Genomic DNA, 16,981 nt, shown 5'->3' with positions numbered 1-16,981 from the left:
TCCCTGTGGTATCCCGGGTCTGTCTTTTTTCGGCTCCCTGGAGGGTGAAACAGACCAGCCTGAGGAATTCTTTTAGAAATATGACATTCGTAGATGGCTGGAACTGGAAGGGGTCTGGGTTCCTCTGGTCCAAACTTGACCTACAGCCGAGGACAAGAGCGGAAGGGACCTTCTCAAGGCCATACGGCTGGAAGCAGGGAGCTGCTCTCCTGAAGCGCAGGCTGGACCCCGACAGGCCAGGGTGGGACAATCAGTCTGGGTGGCTCTGCCAGCCACGGGCCCCTTCCTCCCATGGAGGGGAGCCCTTCTCCAGCCCAGACAATCCCAGACCACTCCAATTCTGCACACGCATTTCCCTCGGAATCACCCTCCCCTGGAAACTATGCAGGGCCACGCTGGGCTGTTGCTGGGGGGGGTGGGGGGACTGGAAGGTGTCTCTGGATGAAGGGAGCTCCAGGGGGAGGGTGGGCAGCAGAGAGGCTGTCCCCACCAGTCCACTTCACTCGTTCTGGATTTAACTCCAATCCACTCTCGGGTAAATGGCACAGCAGGTGCCTACAAGGAGACACCTCCGCAGCCTTCTTCGCTTTCGTTTACTGACTTAATTCCTTTGGATCAAAGGCTGCCCCTTCCTCCCTGAGCAGGCAGGCGGGGGAATTACATTATTTATATTGAAAATGGGCAAGATTCCATGGGGACTTCTTCCTTATGCCTGATAAGAGAAAATTAGGTCACCGCTGTGCCTGTCGCCACCCCCCCCAACCCCGGCCCCAACCCCCGGCGTCTGCAGTGGGTTTTTATGGTCCAGGTGCCCACGGGCTCAGGGAGCTGCTCCGGGTGCAGGGCCAAGGGCTGCCCACCCAGCCACTCTCCCACCCTGAGCCTCCAGTAAATTATTGACCTGAGCAGCAGGTATTAATGTGACAAAGCCAGAACATCCTTTCCAGGCAGCCCCAGCCTGGGTTATCTATCATCTCCTGGGCTTTGCAGCTGGCACTGGGCAAACACAGTGAGGACAAATAGGCCAGATGCAGGTAATTAAGCTCCTGGTACAGGTGGAGGGATGGGGCCCATGTGGGGGCCACAGGTGGGCCTCGTCCCTCTTGACCTGGGGCTTCCTCTGGGTGTCCACTTGCTCTTTTTTCTGCTTCCTCCTGTAAGCCCCCCACCCCTCCAAAGGAAGCATCCAGAGAAAGAGTCACCTTCCCCTTGTGGCACTAGGCTTAGAGATTCCCAGGCATGATCGATCCCCACAAAACCCTATAAAACTCCCCTTTTAGATGAAGAGATTGCAGTGCCCAAAACTTAGGTAACTTGCCTAGACCACATGGCCGCTAAGTGACTGAAACCAGGTCTTTCTGAGTTCCAAGTTGGGGGCCCTGAGCCCCTCAGCTGTGTGGTTTCCTTAGCCCTCTGCATGGCTGGGTGTAAAGAAAAGATTTCATGTTTCTTTGTGTGTCCTGCTTCTGTTACTTGTAAATAACTGTGGTACTGCTACACATCCTCATCTCATTTTCCTTAGAAATCTGAGTGTTTTTTGTGTCTGTTCTTCATGTTATCCTGACAACATCTGAGAGGTACCCAGAGGCGTCACTGCCAACCCTCGTTACAGAGGGGGAGCCAGGAGGCACAGAGCAAGCGTGCAGCTCCGGCTGCGGACCTCTGCAGGAGATGTCTTGATTTCTTTGGCTCAGAGGCAACATGCCAGGTGCTATTCTGGGGCTACTACCCCAGTGGGAAATGGGCATCAAGTGGGAACTGGGAGGGGACCCGGTGGGGGTTCCTCTGAGTCACAGCTCAGGTCCTGGCAGTGCTGAACGGCCCTGAGCCTTCTCCGTGTAAGCGAGCTCTGGACTCCCTACCAGCGCGGGGACTGTGGCCGCAGCATCCTGCTCTAATGCAGTAATGACAGGCTGCCAGGGAGTCCCGCCGCGGCCCGGGAGGGGAGAGGAGCCCTTGGCCTCTCTCAGCTGCCTGGGCTGTCTGAGACGGAGACGGAGAACACACAGACGGCTCGACTCTCTTCTCCAGACGCTCAAGAGATTAGATTAGACATGGTTGCAGCAATCTTCTCACCAATACCTTTCCCCCCAGAGTCCGGCTGCCAACTCGTTGTTATACGTGGGTGGCTCCTGACCCGCTCCTCCAAAGCGAAGGCTTCTGGGGTGGGCAGCCCTGGGGACGTCTGCCAGGTGCTCAGCTCAGGCAAGGACGACAGAAAAGGATGAAGTGCTGGCAGGAATGCCACTAAGGGACCCCATGGGGCTGGGCTGCAAATGCCACAATTAAATACCCAGGTCCGGCCTGCAGCTTTGGGTTTACAGCACGGTCAAAACAAACTAAAAACAAACCAAAAAAAGCAGAGGAGAATTCAACCTGTCTCCCCAATACCCAAATATCAGTATTATTAATTCTAACCCCACTGAATGGAGCCCTTGGGATCTGTGAGAGCCTTACTATCTTTTGGGGGTCAGGAGTTGGCTTTTTAAAAAAAAGTCAGGTAAAAATATTGTCTGGACAGCTTCAAATGACCAGTATTTATACAGTATTTTCTCTAACTTGGACTATGTAGGAAATAAAACTATTTCCAATCACTGAAAATAACATAACCTACATTTAAGAAATGCAGCAGTTTCTGCACACCTGAAACTAACACAACATGGTAAATCAACAATACTTCAACTGAAAAAAATAATAAACGCAGCAGTTTCATATTATTCATCTAACAAAAAGTTGAATTAGTTACTAATTCTATACATTTAAAACAAAACATTGTTTTAAAACTTCAAAATTCTCTAGTTTTACAACTTCATATCTTTCCAAAATATATAAAAAGCTAGTTATATTTTACTCAAACTCTTGGAAAATTTGGTGTACTTTGATAGGCAGCCCTGTGGACCCTCAGAAGTCCTGAGAACACATTGTGCCACCTGAGTCTCTATTTTAGGCTGCGTGATTTGGGATAGAATTATCCTATAGTAGTTTTGGTCTTAATAAAGGACTTTTGTTGACTAAAACAATAAAACCAGCAAAAAAACCCCAAAGCTCTGCAGTGGTAGTTCCCAACTCCAAGTGTGAATGGCACGTGGCCCTGTGACCACAGCGGGGCCTCATCTGTCCTGCAGGCTGTGCCTGGGCCCCCAGTGGCTCTGCATGCTGCCCAGCCCCCCTTCCAGAGCGGGAGTGCCTGGAGCGATTGCCCAGTGCGGCGCCCTAGTTTTCAGGTCTAGAATTGAGGACAGGCGAGGGGTGTGGGAAGGACATGGAGAGACTGGGACCCAGTACAGGGCCTGCCTCACGGGAAGCACGAGGGGTGCCCTGGTGAAGGCACAGTCGGGGTGCTGTCGTCAGCCCAGAAAAGGGGACCCTTTCATCACCAAAGACGTGGGGCTGAGCTGAGGTCCCGGACATCAGGGAGCCGCCACCCCCCAGCCCCAGTCACCACTTCAATGGCCAGAGCAACAAGCAAACTGAGGGAGCCCAAGACGAACTTTTTACAACTTAGAATTTTTATTAAAACAATCATTTAAATTACAACAATCCCCCAGAATAGAAAATAGCCTTCCCTGGTCTGGCCCTGACAGGAGGCCCCATAGGAAGAAGGGTGGTTTGACGTCTTTGAAAACGGGTGGATGGAGCTTCCCTGGAAGCCCAGAGGGGCCAGCCTGGCCCCCGGGCGGCTGGGAGAGGCCATCTCCCTGCCAAGGCCGCCCCCTCCAGGGGCCTGCAGGCCCCAGCCCGGTCAGCGGGCGAAGCTTAGCCAGTTGCAGGTTGTTAGCCTCAGGACTTGCGGTTTTGATTTGAAAGAGAAAAGAAAGGGAGAGAGAAACCTGTCCCCAAGACTACAGAACACAATCACTCAGGAAGCGTTATGTAATGCCGCGGGGTGCTGTCCAGCAGGGCCCGGTGGGTGCGCGAATAACTGAATAACTGTGAGGACAGCACAGGGCAGAGCCGCTGGGGCTGAGGTGGAGCCTCAATCAGATCAACGAGGTGCCCTGTGCGGACCCGCCAGGGGCTGCCAGCGCAGCCTCGCTGAGTGTTACCAGCACGGTGCTTCTGCCCAAGGACCATCAGGAGCACTTCTAACGAAACAATCTGGGCAGGGCCCTGCTCTCAATGGAGGTCAGGGGCTTCCTTACTTAATAAGACCTAAGCCCGTTCACTTACAAATCACACAGTCACCTCAGCCATTGGCACACGCCCTGAAAACCAAGCTCTGCTTTCATTCCTTCTTCCACTGGGGCTCAAGATATTTCTGAGGGCCGCCATCCTCTCCGCCTGTTCATCTCTGGGAGGTACCTGCCAGCTCTCATCCCCAAGGAGAGCTGCCTTGTCCCTGCTGGAGCCCGGCTCCGCTGGCCCTCCAGAGTCGGCTCCCTCCACAGCTCAGATTCCAGCCGGCTGCCCTGTGGCTGCATGGCTCGGCATTCCCCAGACTTCAGACGTACACACAGCAGTTAAATAATAAAAAAACAAAGCCTGACAACATTGTTATAAATGACCACCATGCTCTGTGCCCACAGCCACTGTTACAGACTAAATGTGCGGGTCAGGGATGGGTGGTGAGCCTGAGGAAACAGCCTCACAACTGTCAGACCTTACGTTACAAACGCGGCCGGAGGACCCCCGCCAGGACCGTGTCTCAGGGGAAGAGGCCTCGGAGGGTCAGAGAGACACAAGGGAACCTTCCAGCTACAGCCATTCATGCTTAGTGTCCTGATTCGGAGTCCCACCCTGCATGTCCTGAGGGGCCGGGGGGACACATAGGGCTGGCTTCCTCTGTGCAAGGTGACCCAAGAAGGTGGCGGCCAGCCCAGGACCACCACTAGGTCAGCTTGACCATGGAATTTGGCAGGATCTCTGCGAGCGTCTCAGTTTCTCAAAACCACACAGGATTGCCAGAGGCCACCTCTGCCCTCGGGAAATCTCCAGGCCCTCCCACGCCTTCATTTAATACACATCTTCTCACTGGTTAGCACTTATCCCCGGCTCAGCACAGCAGCCTCATCAGAAGGATGTGAATGGCCTGGTGGGTCACAGCAGCACCACCAGCCATGGAGGAAGAAAGGGCAGGAAAGCGGCCCCAAACCAAGGAGTGAGTATGGGCCGTGGGGTGGCTTTGTGACCTGCTGCCACACGGCATGGCCGGGGGTCGCGTGTCAGCAGGTGCAGAGCACTGACTGTGAGGGGTCACCTGCATCCCCACCCTCACACGGCCCAGGGGAGAACATAAAGCGAAGGGCTCTCAAGGAGACGAGGGCAACAGCCAAGGAGGCCCAGGTAGAGCCATGGGTGGGAGGGCCTTGCTGGCGTGTGGCCGGGAGGAAAGACGATTCAGATCAACGAGGCAGACTGGGGCCAGTGGAACTGGGTGTCGGGGCCTCAGAGCCCTACAGAGACCCCGGTCACGGCTGGGCTGCCAGGTGCTGACTAGAGTGATGGGGAGCCCCCCACCCCGCCTGCCGCCTGCAAGAGAGGCTATGGTTGCAGAGGGCCCCGCCTGCCTCCTGGACCCTGGCCTGAGGTGGCAGGAGAAAGGCAGCGAGCGTTCTGTAGGGTGCAGGTTCCTACACAGCTCTGCTGGCCTCCCAGGCCCTCTGCTGGCAGCCAGCCCTCCATCACAGCTTCTGCCGGGTCTTCCCCCAGGCACAGCTGCCTTTCCCATTCCCCACCAGCTGGCAGCCAGAGCGCTATCTCAGGGGTGCCTAGGCCGAGGAGCCGTCGCCTGGCTCGCTCTCCAATGACGTGTAGCAGGCAGGTTGCTGTAGGCCTGGGCTTGGGCGGCCATGCTTCTTCCCATGCCAGTTCCTCACCAGTGAAGGAGATGAATGTTCTGGAACCTCGAGAGGGTGAGGGGGGGATGGCACCAGCCTCCCGGTCTCCAGGGGGCCTGTGTACTTCACTTCCTACAGCCACTTCCCAGACAGGGCTGGGAGGTCAGCAGTGGACAGTAAGACACACACCCCAGGGCGCTTTGGACGAAGGAAGCATGGAATCCCACATTAGATAAGGAAAGACAAATACTCAAAAAAATTTAAAGACTCAGGTCAGGAGAACTAGAACCCCAAGAGAGATACTTCTGCAGGGTCATAGTTCAAGGCAATTGCACGTGAAGGGGGCTGGGCTCTCCGCTCAGCCAGGAAAAGCTCCAGAGCTCCCGAGGAAGCCCCCATCCAGCCTGCCTACGGACGGCTCCCTCGGTGTCAGGCCCATTCCATCGGTGCCGCGAGCAGAAGTGGCCAATCCTCGGGTGGCTGGGTCACCTGCTAGAGCTCTTCAAAGAAGGCCACTCGGGACTTGGCACTCTGCAGGGTGAGCTGCAAGGAAGCAGAGAAGAAGGTGAAAGGGGGGCTGGCTTTCAGCTCTTTCACAACAGGATGACCTCCTGCCTCCCGGACTAAACTCAAAGGTGGCTGGGAGTGAAAGGGAAGACAGTTCAAGTAGATGTTCAAGAAGCTGGTGGTCAATCCCAAGTAAGTTTCCAGATTTGCCCAGGAACTCAAATTAGGAGGTGACAAATGAGGACATGCCAGGAGGGATGGCTGGTGGGCAGAAGCATGTCAGCAGGAAAATGTCATCAATGTCGCCTTTTCACAGAGGGCCCAGGGGAACCCTGGGCATTTTAATAGATTCTCACATCCCCGTCTACAAAGGAGTCTCTACGATGCCTCTTGGTGTGCTGTCCGCGCTGGTGCCAACCTGGGTGCTCATCCGCTCCAGGGCTCGAGGGCCAGCTCAGCAATGCAAGCGTCTCAGTCCTCATGCCCTGGGCACGCTGCTGGGGCAAGGAGACATGGCCTCAGGCAGGGCAGGCCTGTGTCAGGTGAGGAAGAGCTCGTCCTTTCCACTCCTGGCTCCCCAGGTGGCCCCAAAGCAGACTTGCCCGTGACCTGGCAGCTGAGGGGGGGTTTCCATCCACATACTGGGAGGCAACGGGCTTTCCAGGTAGGGCTGGTTTAGGCAGGGAGGGCGCAGCACATGGGGCGGTGCTCTGGGCAGAAACTGTGAGGCCTTCCCAGGAATGCTGTCCTGAGCGGCACAAACTTGACAAGACGTGGAAGGGAGAGGGAGGATCGGCGGTGGAGCTCTCGGTTTGGCAGATAAAGCGACCTCCCAGGCTGCCAAACCCCAATCCCCCAACTCGGGAGGCCCCTTCCCAGGATCTCCCCAGACAGAAGCATCTGGCATGGGTGCCCCCCCCCAGTGCCCTGCTTCCTGCTCTACTCCTGAAATCAGTTACTTAGGTGAGACTGTGTGCTCCATATCCAGCTCTGGGATTTTGCTAAGGAGTGTTTTCAGGGAGGGGGGACACAGAGTGCGTACTGTTCATCTTCATACCCTCAAACCACTTAGCTTAGTGCTTGCACATAGCAGAAGCTCAGTTTGTTGAGTGAATAAGATGTAGGTGATAATGATAACGAAATGGTGAGATGCATGGGAAAGTCGAGAACTCCACCTGGGGCTGAGAAGGCCCAGGCGCTAATTCCCCGTCACCAGCTCGCTGTGTAGCCTCAGTGGACACCCTTGACCTCTCTGAGCTGCTTTTCTCTGGAGTTAAACCATGGGGGCAGGCTGGATGGTCTGGCCCATTCCCTCGACCTCTGGCAGTCCCTGAATCCAAAGAGAGCTTGGCTCTCCAAAGGGTGGGGGAAGAAGACTCCAAACCAACCACTTCACCATCAAAGACACACAGCATCAGTACACTCAAAATGAGACAGCTTGAGAGCCAGCTCTTTAAATCCTGCCAAATCTTTTGGCCTTGAAGTTCCTGACTAACAAGCTAAATGCAGGGAGACATCTGAGCTCTTTTTTTCAGTAGAACCAATTTCAGAAACCCTTTGGAAAGCCCAGCTCCAACGGGAATGGAGAGAGCTTTCATTTCTTTGCTGAAAAGGAACTCCCTCTAGAAGGATGGGTTTCTCCCTAAACACAAGCAGAGGAGACGGGCCGGGAGTTACGTGCTCTGTGATAATGGGAACAAGGATGGTAATGGGAAGAAAGAAAGAGAGCCAGAGAGCCGCTGGGACAAAAAGGCTCTTGGGGGAGCGTGAATCAAAAGGTGTGAAACCCCGTGTCTCCACTCGGGTTCCTCGCACACTTCCGGGGAGACCTCAGGCTGGCTCCTCAGGGTACAGGGGACCTGCAGGGGATGGGGGCTCTGCCGCAGCCCTTCCTTCCATACACTGAATCACTCACAGGCACAGCCAGACTGCCCGACCCAAAGCCCATCTGGGCGGCTGGGTGGTCCTGGGCAGGTCACTGACTCCCTCTGGTCTCAGTTCCCACCGAGAAGCAGGGGTGGTGGCAGCCCCTTCCTCACAGGGTGACGTGCGGGGGGACAGAAACTCTGTGGAGCGCTCGGTGCCGTGCCTGGCGCGCGGTGAAACGCTACAGCTGCTGTTACTAATAGCAGTGTCACGTCCCCCCTCCCCCAGCTCCGGCTCCTCTCCTTCCGGGGGGAGCAGGGCAGAGGGCAGGTTCGAAGGGGTGAGGGCGAAGGCAGGGTTCACAGCCTCTGAGGCAGGGAGAGCAGATGCCCCCGAGAGGCCTGGCCTCTTCCCCAGGTGCAGAGCCTGGGCTGTGGGGGCCTCTGAGAGCCTCCTGCCCGTATGTACAATGATGGCTCCAAGAATTCCTGGATCCTCCTACCGGAGCTGCGTGCTGGCTGTCCCCTCGAGGTGCCAGTGGAGGGTTTTGGCAGCTCTGGCAGCGCCAGACTCCAGTCACTTGAGCGTGTGCTTGTCGGGAGGCAAAGCCCTCTTCGGGTGGGCAACACACTGCCCTGGATCCCAGCCCACACTGACCTCTTATCTCGCAAGAGCAGCAGTCGCACCCCAGCCCAAGGAGAGGTGCGGCGCGAGATCGCACACTGGCCGTGCAGAGGCAGGAGAGCACCCTGGACGCGCAGCCTCGGCAAGAAGGCAGTACCGTGGTCTCCAGGCTGTTGGAGGGAAGGGCAGAGCCACCGGACAGAGGTGGCTGACGTGGCTGCTGACACCAAGGGCACTGGAGCATCCCACCTCGGCCCACAGGCAGACCTGGCTGCCCCGCCCCTGCCTTTCACCCTTTCTGTACAGTTTGTGGTGGTTCCAATTCCAACAGGAAGCCCGTCGTCAGAGGATAATCCCGCACGAGCTGACTGGCGCGCCTGCCCCACCTCCGCAGCGTCCCTCATCTCAGGCATCAGGACCTGCTCGTGCTGGAGCGCAGGTGGGGGAGCTGGGCAGTGAGGACGGTCCGTGGGGAGAAGCCTGGGCTTCTTTCTTCCACGTGGGGACTCAAGCCCAGGGGCAGGGAGGTTCCCCCTCAGGCACTGCCAGCTGCGCTCCCGGCCCGGCTCCGCCCCACACCCCAGCCCTCCCCTCACCTGTGGGATCCCTCACCACCTGCTCTTTCTAGAAAGCTCACTGACTGTCACATTGACCGTGTAGTCTCAGGCAGGAGGTATCCCTAAAGGAGGAGGGGAAGGCTTAGAGGAAACGGCACAAAGCTAGCCCTTCATAAAGGGAACTGCCTCTGCAGGTCGTCTTCATAGACTCCTGGAAATCAGCTCACAAGCATCCTGGATTCCCGCCACCCTCTCCTACCCCAAGGTGTACAAGCCACGTCAGCGTTTGGTCCGTCTTCCTGCTCAGGGACGGGCCTGTCTCTCCGCACAGCGCAGCAAAGGGACCACAAAGATGACCCGTCACCCTGGGCCTCACATCCTGCGGTGTCACATGGTGAGAGCCGGAGTCAGCCGCGAGGGCCACCCACCACCCTGCAGCCCCTTCGGTGATCCAGCAACACCCATCATCACCCCAGACCCACTGCTCGGGGGGCAGCACCTCCAGGACTGGGGCGGTGCTGGGGGGGGGACTCCCCAAGTGCACAGAACGTGGCTTTACGACCACGCTGCCATGCTGGGCGGACTCCGAATTTCAGTAGGTGGTGAAGCAGAAAGGCCTCAGAACGCGGACAGACAAGCAGGGCCTCTTCTGCTGCCTCATTCTGGGACCTGGCAAGTCTGGTTCACCTTCTCTGAATCCTTCTGAGGACACGCGGGTAGAGTTCTGCCCGAGCATGACTGGTGGCCACGTCTGCCCCTCACCGTCCAAAACTCCCCCTGGGTCCAGACAGAGGCGGCCAGGGAGTCCTGGCGGCCGCGTCCAGCCCCTCCGGGAGCTCTGCACCCCATGTTCCTCTCACCAGTTCCCTGAAGATGACAAAAGAACATGAAGTTTCCTCACCAGGCACGGGACTGACCCGCTTCTCTCTTGCAGCTGTCTCCTCACATCTGATTAAAATCCGCCATGTGAATAATACAGGAGGAATTAAGTTCTCTCTTGACTGAACCGGCTGTTCAAGTCTGTCACTAATCCAGCTCCATTCTGAGGAGACAAACTTCCTTTTCTTTCTCGGCTGCATATCTGTATGGTGTGGTTTTCGTCTTCGGGGGGCTCTGGTCCACCTGTGGCCTGGCCCCTTCTTCCTGCCCAGCCTTGATAGACACAGCCTGGCAGAGTTCCCCCACAGCCACCTCCCCATCACACTGCCCGTTGTCTGTGACGGCCACCAGGCTGTGCAAGGGCAGGACGGGAAGCCTCCTGGCAGGGCGAGACCTCTTCACACCACCCGAGCTGTGTGCGGTATCACCGAACAGACACCTCCGCCAGCTAATGAATCAGATTCGGGAGACACTTCTGTCTCCTTAAAAAGACAGGAGGCTGGCTCCCCCAACCCTAGGGAAGGACTTGGTACCCAGCAGCCTCTCCTAAACCCGGGCATGCATACAATATGCAGACTCATGGGCTCCCACTCACTGGGCGAGGGTTTCAGGCAGCCCATCTAGATAGGAGGACCTGGCCTGCCCTTGAGAGAGGGCCCCAGGGTCTAGAGACAGCAAGCCTGGAAGCACCGAGACCAGCACCAGGCTCGCCGATCCTTCCTGGCCTGCTCTGCAGTGAAGGCTTCCAGCTACGAAGCCTCCGGCCTCACTCCCAGGAGTGCCCCCTGCTGGAAAACCACAGCCCCAGGCTGGCTGCCAGCTCCCTCCTTCCAGCTCTCCTCCAAAAGTCCTTTTGAGGGGGATTGCTTCCCAAAGTGAAGAGAGAAGAACTAAATGTATTCCGGCACAGAGCCTGCAGCAGCAAGGCTGTTTGATTAAGAATGAATTACACTTTCATCAGCACAGAGAAATTGATTCACAAGGCCGCACTGTGATAATCTTGTTCCTAAAGCAAAAGGGGGTGGGCGGGACACAGAGCCACTTCGGCTATCAATGATGAGAGAGAAGAAGCTCTACAATTAAGCTGGGAAAAGAAAACTAATCAGAGCGCCAGGATTCCTCCAACTAGTCTCTGGGGGCCTCACCTCAATCCACTCATCCCGGGGGGAGAAGAGAAGAAGGGGTGGGGGAGTGTCTAATTCATTTTAAACAAAAAGACCCACAACGCTGAACCCATTTTAGATACTAACCTAATAACTCTAGGCGCTGAGACTCTGCTTGTCCCATAAAAATGCAGTGGAATTGAAATGCAAGCCCTAAAATCATGTTACACTTCCTCTCCACCACTACATATTGAGAACGAAGGAGCGGGGGAGGGCGCAGATACAAAAGGACAGGCAGATTCTCCACCAGGAGCAGGAAGGTGACAGCCAAATCCAGCAGCAGCAAATTCTAACATAATCTCTGGTTTGGGGTGTGATAAACATTCTCCTTCCAAATCAAAGCTGAGGGGGCAGGGCCGGTGAGGGGGGATGGCTGCTATAAACTGGTCAGATTAAGCTATTCTGCTGCCTTGCTAGTTGACAGCTTGTACCCAAATGCCATCTGGTGATGTGCACGGGGAGAGAGCCGTCCACACACTTATCCCTAAGCAGAGGTGGGATGAAGGGCCGAGTCCACCACAATTAACAAATCCAATTTGGTATCAGCTACTGTATCTGCTCTAGAGAGAAATATGCCTGGGAAAACCCAGAGGGTGCCTTTGGTTTATTAATCCTTTAGGGACCTAAAGTGGCAGAATGATGTCTGGAAACCGGTATCTGCCCATGTCTCAAGCTGCCCGTGTGATGCTGGCAGGGCCTCACTTCATTCCTCCACCTGGAAAATGGACGAATCGGCCTGATTCACCTCGCTGGGCAGGGGGAGGCTAACTGATGGGCACAGAGCACTGCACGAGCACCTCCGGGGAACGGGGCAGATAGACCGATGTCATTTCAAATTGCCAATATCAGAAGGGAAATCACAGCAAGGATCATAAGAATAGAACCTCGATCCCGCAGAATGAGTTTGCATCCCAACTCTTCCCTCTCGCTGTTGCAGTGACAAATCAGGTGCTGGAGGAAAGTTGCACTGAAACGTATCTTCAGTGCTGAGGGACCAAATGAGATGTCTTACTGCATCCAATAAGGCCCACTAATGTCCTCAGACACTTCCAAATGGTGGTAAAATACCCTAGAAGGGAGAGGCAGGTTTTGCACGCTCCTCAACGCCTCCCAAAGGGCAACTGCTTGACCAGGTAAAGCCCACCAACCAAAGGGAGGGACTGGATCGTGGTCTTTTGGCAAAGAGGCTGGTAGAATCTTCTACCTAGGGAGCTACCAGGAACAAGCAAGGAAACTGGAAGCGCTCGACAGTTGAGAGGCGTGTGGACATTCAGTCTGCGTGAGGTGGAAATGGCCTTCAGGGATGAGCCCAGGCGTCACGTCCAGGAGGAGGGTGCCCCGAGACCAGCCCATGCCCGCGACACCTTCCCCGAGCTTCCCACGGAGCCAGTGCCCTCTCTGCTGTGTTCTGCATCCACACCCGGTGCCTCTGCTGACCCCTGCTCCCCACTCCACTCCTGCTCCCCTTTCTTCTCCACCCCGCCCCCCACCTCTGCCCTGTTCTCACAAAGGGAAAGTTCTGGAGCCAGGGAGCCAAGGCAGGGGACGCTCCACCAGACACGCAGGGTTTCCGAAGCAGGCAGAGCCATGTGGGTCCCTGAGCGGGGTCTGGTGGTACTGAACGTATTCACCACACGGGCAGCGCAGCCTGTGGAGCTGCCCCCGTCCAGGCAGGCGATGCTGATGGAGGTCACAAGGGAGGCCTGGCTGGTTGCTTTAACTGTGGGAGACGCCTTTCACGCATATTCACCCTCGCCCTGTGATTTATCACTTCCCTGGTGTTTTAAGTGCTCCACTTGACTGGGCCAGCCCTGCATCTCCAAAGGGAGTCCGTGTAAATTGAAGATGACATTGGACTTTTATGTCTTCCTGATCTGAGAGAGGCGCCTGGAGCTTCAGATAAATGTCGAGGCTCCTCATTCCTGCTCCTCCACCAGCGGAAACCACAGCTAGACCTCGATGGTTCACACCATTTACGAAAAAAATAAGCTTTCTAAGCTCTATGACCCCCAGGATTTCTCATTTGTCAACTGCCTTTGAAATCCTCTGCTTCTTCAGAGACCATGGGCACAAAAAACAAAGACAAGTTTCCCGGCGCTCAGACCAGCCCAGAATTGGGGAGTGAAGCTGTCCCTTGAGAGGGGATGAAGGGTGCGAACGTGTTGTCACCTCCAGAATGTGCTGCCCAGCTAAGTCACACCTGGCCACCACTCACTTCATCAGTGCAGTGGCTCTGAAGGCAAGAGGTTCAAGCCCAAGACACCGTGTCCCCCTCCCCCAGCCTCACTGCCAGACCCCATGCCCTCGCTCACAAGACCCAGAGTCCAGGAATACATGTCACGGTCACTCCCCCCGAGAATGCCACAAATCTACGTTCCCAAGCTTCTGATCACTAGCACCGCTCGGGACTCAGATGCGAATGCCAAACCAGTTGTACTGATTATCGATTGGGAGAAAATTGAAATGTGGAGTTAAGATTAGCAGGAGGAGAAAAATACACCCTTGCAAGTCCAAATCAGACAGTACAGTCAGCGGAGTTCATTCTGGCTTTTTAAAAGTTTCTACCTCTAAACACACGGAAACTAAAACACTTACTGGACACGCGTGTCACAAGTTGTGCACGTAACTGTGGTTCGGCCCAGGCTCACAAGCAGATTTGTTTCTTTATATAATTTTAAGCACTTGCTGAGTCCTTACAGTGAACTCACTAAATTCTCATAACAATCCTGAGGGGGAACGAACTGTTTTATTCCCTTTTTACAGGTGAGGACACTGACCCTTAACAGAAGGTAAGAATTTTAGAGATAGTAAGTGGCAGAGCAGCAGCAACCCCGGTGAAGCAAACTGGACTGCCTCTCAGCATTCCCATGGTAACCCGTGGGTAAACCCTTGTCATTATCTTAAGCGTCACCAGCCCCGGAGGGTCCTGCTGAGTCAGGGTCAGACACCGGCCTCGAGGTGAGGCAGGAGAGGACAGACAGCAAGGGGGAGGAGTACACCTGGATCGCGGGAGGTAGGAGAACCAGTCTTTCCTTGAAGAAATCTATGATCAAAAGATATGAAAAACAAAACAAAAATCAATGCAGGCTGGTTTGAACCAAGATTAATGACAAGTTTCAGGACAATGGAAACTCTCCAGTTCACCACTGGTCTGCATTCCTCATCCTGGACTTTCTAGATGGAGCTGTGCCCTTGACATTCTAGGTGCCCACACTTCAAAGCCCGCCGTGGTATTTCTCGTCAGCTAGGCTCACTTCAGCCCAGACCACAGCAGGCACAAGGCCAGAGCCGTCCCAGCACAGCAGGTGACTGGCTGTCAGGCTTGGTCACTGGCCACAGGGACAACCAAAGTCTAGAAAGTAGAAAGTGCATCCAACTTCACATGTAGCAAAAGCTGCCACTATTTAATCTGGTGATACTAAGTCCGGCTGTATTAAGAGCCAACTCCATTTTATTAACCCTTGATTAATCAGAATTCTTGATTAACTGGAGCTTGGCAGCATACTTTGAAAACAAGTTCACAACAAGACACTAAAAAAAAAGAAAAAAAAAAGGCTTCTCTGCATGTCCTAGGAGCGGTACACATTTGACTACAAATCAAACATCATTTGTCTATAATCACAGCTCAGTGGGAACTGACGGTCAGAACTGGGTCTCTGAAGAATTTAAGCGTTCTGAATCATTACAGAAAGAAGAGAGATGAAATCATATCAAGGTAGAACAGGACAGTCACATGCAGAGAATATCTGACAGAATAGACTAGAACAAAAAGGGACTTCCTGCGTGCCCCTGTGCTTGCCACGGGGTCCAGGAAGCCACAGTGGAGCCTCCCCGGGGTCCTCTGGGTGCCACGGGGTGATCCCTTGAGCAGAGGTGCCACCCGGCCGGCCCACTCCGTGCTCTTCACACTTGCCCGATGCGGAGCATGCGCCGCTTGGTGCTGGCGTGTTCAGCGCCAGCGTGTGGTATGAAAGCTGAAGAAACAGGAGCCCGCTAAACAAAAGTGTCACACACAAATTGTGGTTCACGCCATGGGTTCCTGGAACCACTGACAGATCGAATCCATCTTCTAATGAGATCCATCTGGGACTTTAATAGCAACCACAAATAGGATCTATCCTATGCCAGATCGCACTTTTTGGTACAGAGCTTCCAATGGGCTTATTTTATTCTAGGAGCAGAAAGCACGGTGAGGACACCAAAGGACACATCCCATGTGACTGTCAGGTGTCGGTGGGCTCGCTGGCGGGGGTACTACTGGGGAGCAGGCGAGGAGCAGAAGCAGGATGTTATTATTGCACGTAATAAATTCTCTCCACTGCCTAGGCCTGTTGGGAGAATAATGAACTGTTGCAGAAGGAAAGCAGCAATTATTCAATTAATTCACTCCACGAGCACTGACTGCCCGTCTGCTGGGTGCCCGGACTGCTCTGTCCCGACATGAGTTCACGGCGACTGCGACCGCGCCCCAGACTGCGGAGAAGCCCAGGCAGAGGTGGCCGTTAGCGCGCCGGCGGACAGACAGTCCGCTTAGCCTGACTGCATATCAGACCCCTGTGCTACTGGTTTGCTGTACTTGAAAAGAGAATAGATGTGTACAGAAAGGGAGGCTCTAGAGGAAGATGAGGGAACACGGGCAGCCCCTTCATCCCACGACCAGAAGCTACCAGGTATGACTGCGGGTCTTCAGAGGCTGTCACCACATGAAAGGTCTTGATCTCGTGTTAAAGGCACCAGTCTTAAGAACACCCAAATTGACCCCGTTTCCATGCTAGGGTTATTTATCTAAGGAGTACGCCACCAAGACAAAGGACTTTAGACAGACCTGACCGGACAAGAAGCCATGACCTTCCCCAGCCCGACAACAACACAAGATGTGAAGGACAGCCGGTCCTACAGCCCCAGGACATGCTCTTCAGAACGAGGCAGCCTTCTGGACCCTGGAGGCTGTCCTGGCCCCACAGGGCGGATGCCTGCTCTCAGACTCGAAGCATGCTGCGGCCAGTCCCCAGGCGCCACCTGCCCTCAGGAGGGCTCGGCACGGCCCGGGGACAGAGACAGGCAAGCTCATGCAGGGGTTAGTATCACAGAGGGCAGTCCCATCACCACATACAGAGTACCTGGGAATAACCTACTTTGAGGACTCAAATGCAGATAGGTCTTCTGCCTTGGGCTTGAGGCTAAACCAGCAAAATAAAATGAAGAAAAACAAAAACATACCCTGTGATATCAACAATGCCACATGTGCCATTTGCAAAATGCTCAGACAGGCCTGAAATTGTGACAAGTGACTTCATTTGTGTGTTTTTATAGCTTGGAAACGGGTCTCCCCAGCTTTCAGCACCCCAGGGCCCTGTGGTCGAGGGTCCAGATCACGGCAGCAGTGGCAAAGATGAGCCTGCGCCCGGCGCCGGGGGAGGGAGTGGGGCAGGGAGGGGTCCGAGGCAGCTCCTGTGAGGCCCGACTGGCTCACTGGCCCAGTCATCCTTCTTCCTCTCTGCTCACTGGCTGAGGCCTCACTCCAGCTCCCCTTTGCTAACTGTTTCAGAATTTGGTTTGGAAGGGAAACCCGGTAAGTTACAGAAGCTGGAGGAAAGAAGAACGTGGA

General features: G+C 55.0%; 1 protein-coding gene across 6 annotated transcripts in view; it reads right to left on the bottom strand.

Moving 5' to 3' along the window:
* Positions 1 to 3,488: 3,488 nt before the first annotated feature.
* Positions 3,489 to 16,981, bottom strand: part of NF2 (NF2, moesin-ezrin-radixin like (MERLIN) tumor suppressor) — an 85,528-nt gene continuing 72,035 nt past the window's right edge. For 2 of the 6 annotated variants that reach the window (XM_082354733.1, XM_082354728.1), the window contains one exon: positions 3,489 to 6,320. In XM_082354733.1, coding sequence (XP_082210859.1) covers positions 6,263 to 6,320 — 58 coding nt within the window. In that variant the 3' untranslated portion in view covers positions 3,489 to 6,262. Of the gene's footprint in view, positions 6,321 to 12,665; positions 14,417 to 16,425; positions 16,554 to 16,981 lie in introns of those variants that run through there. The other 4 variants (XM_082354731.1, XM_082354729.1, XM_082354730.1 and 1 more) reach the window with 4 other exon arrangements.

This window comes from Balaenoptera borealis, assembly GCF_965194805.1.
Source record: "Balaenoptera borealis genome assembly, chromosome: 14".
NCBI lineage: Eukaryota > Metazoa > Chordata > Mammalia > Artiodactyla > Balaenopteridae > Balaenoptera > Balaenoptera borealis.
This window is presented reverse-complemented; position numbering and strand designations above follow the sequence as displayed.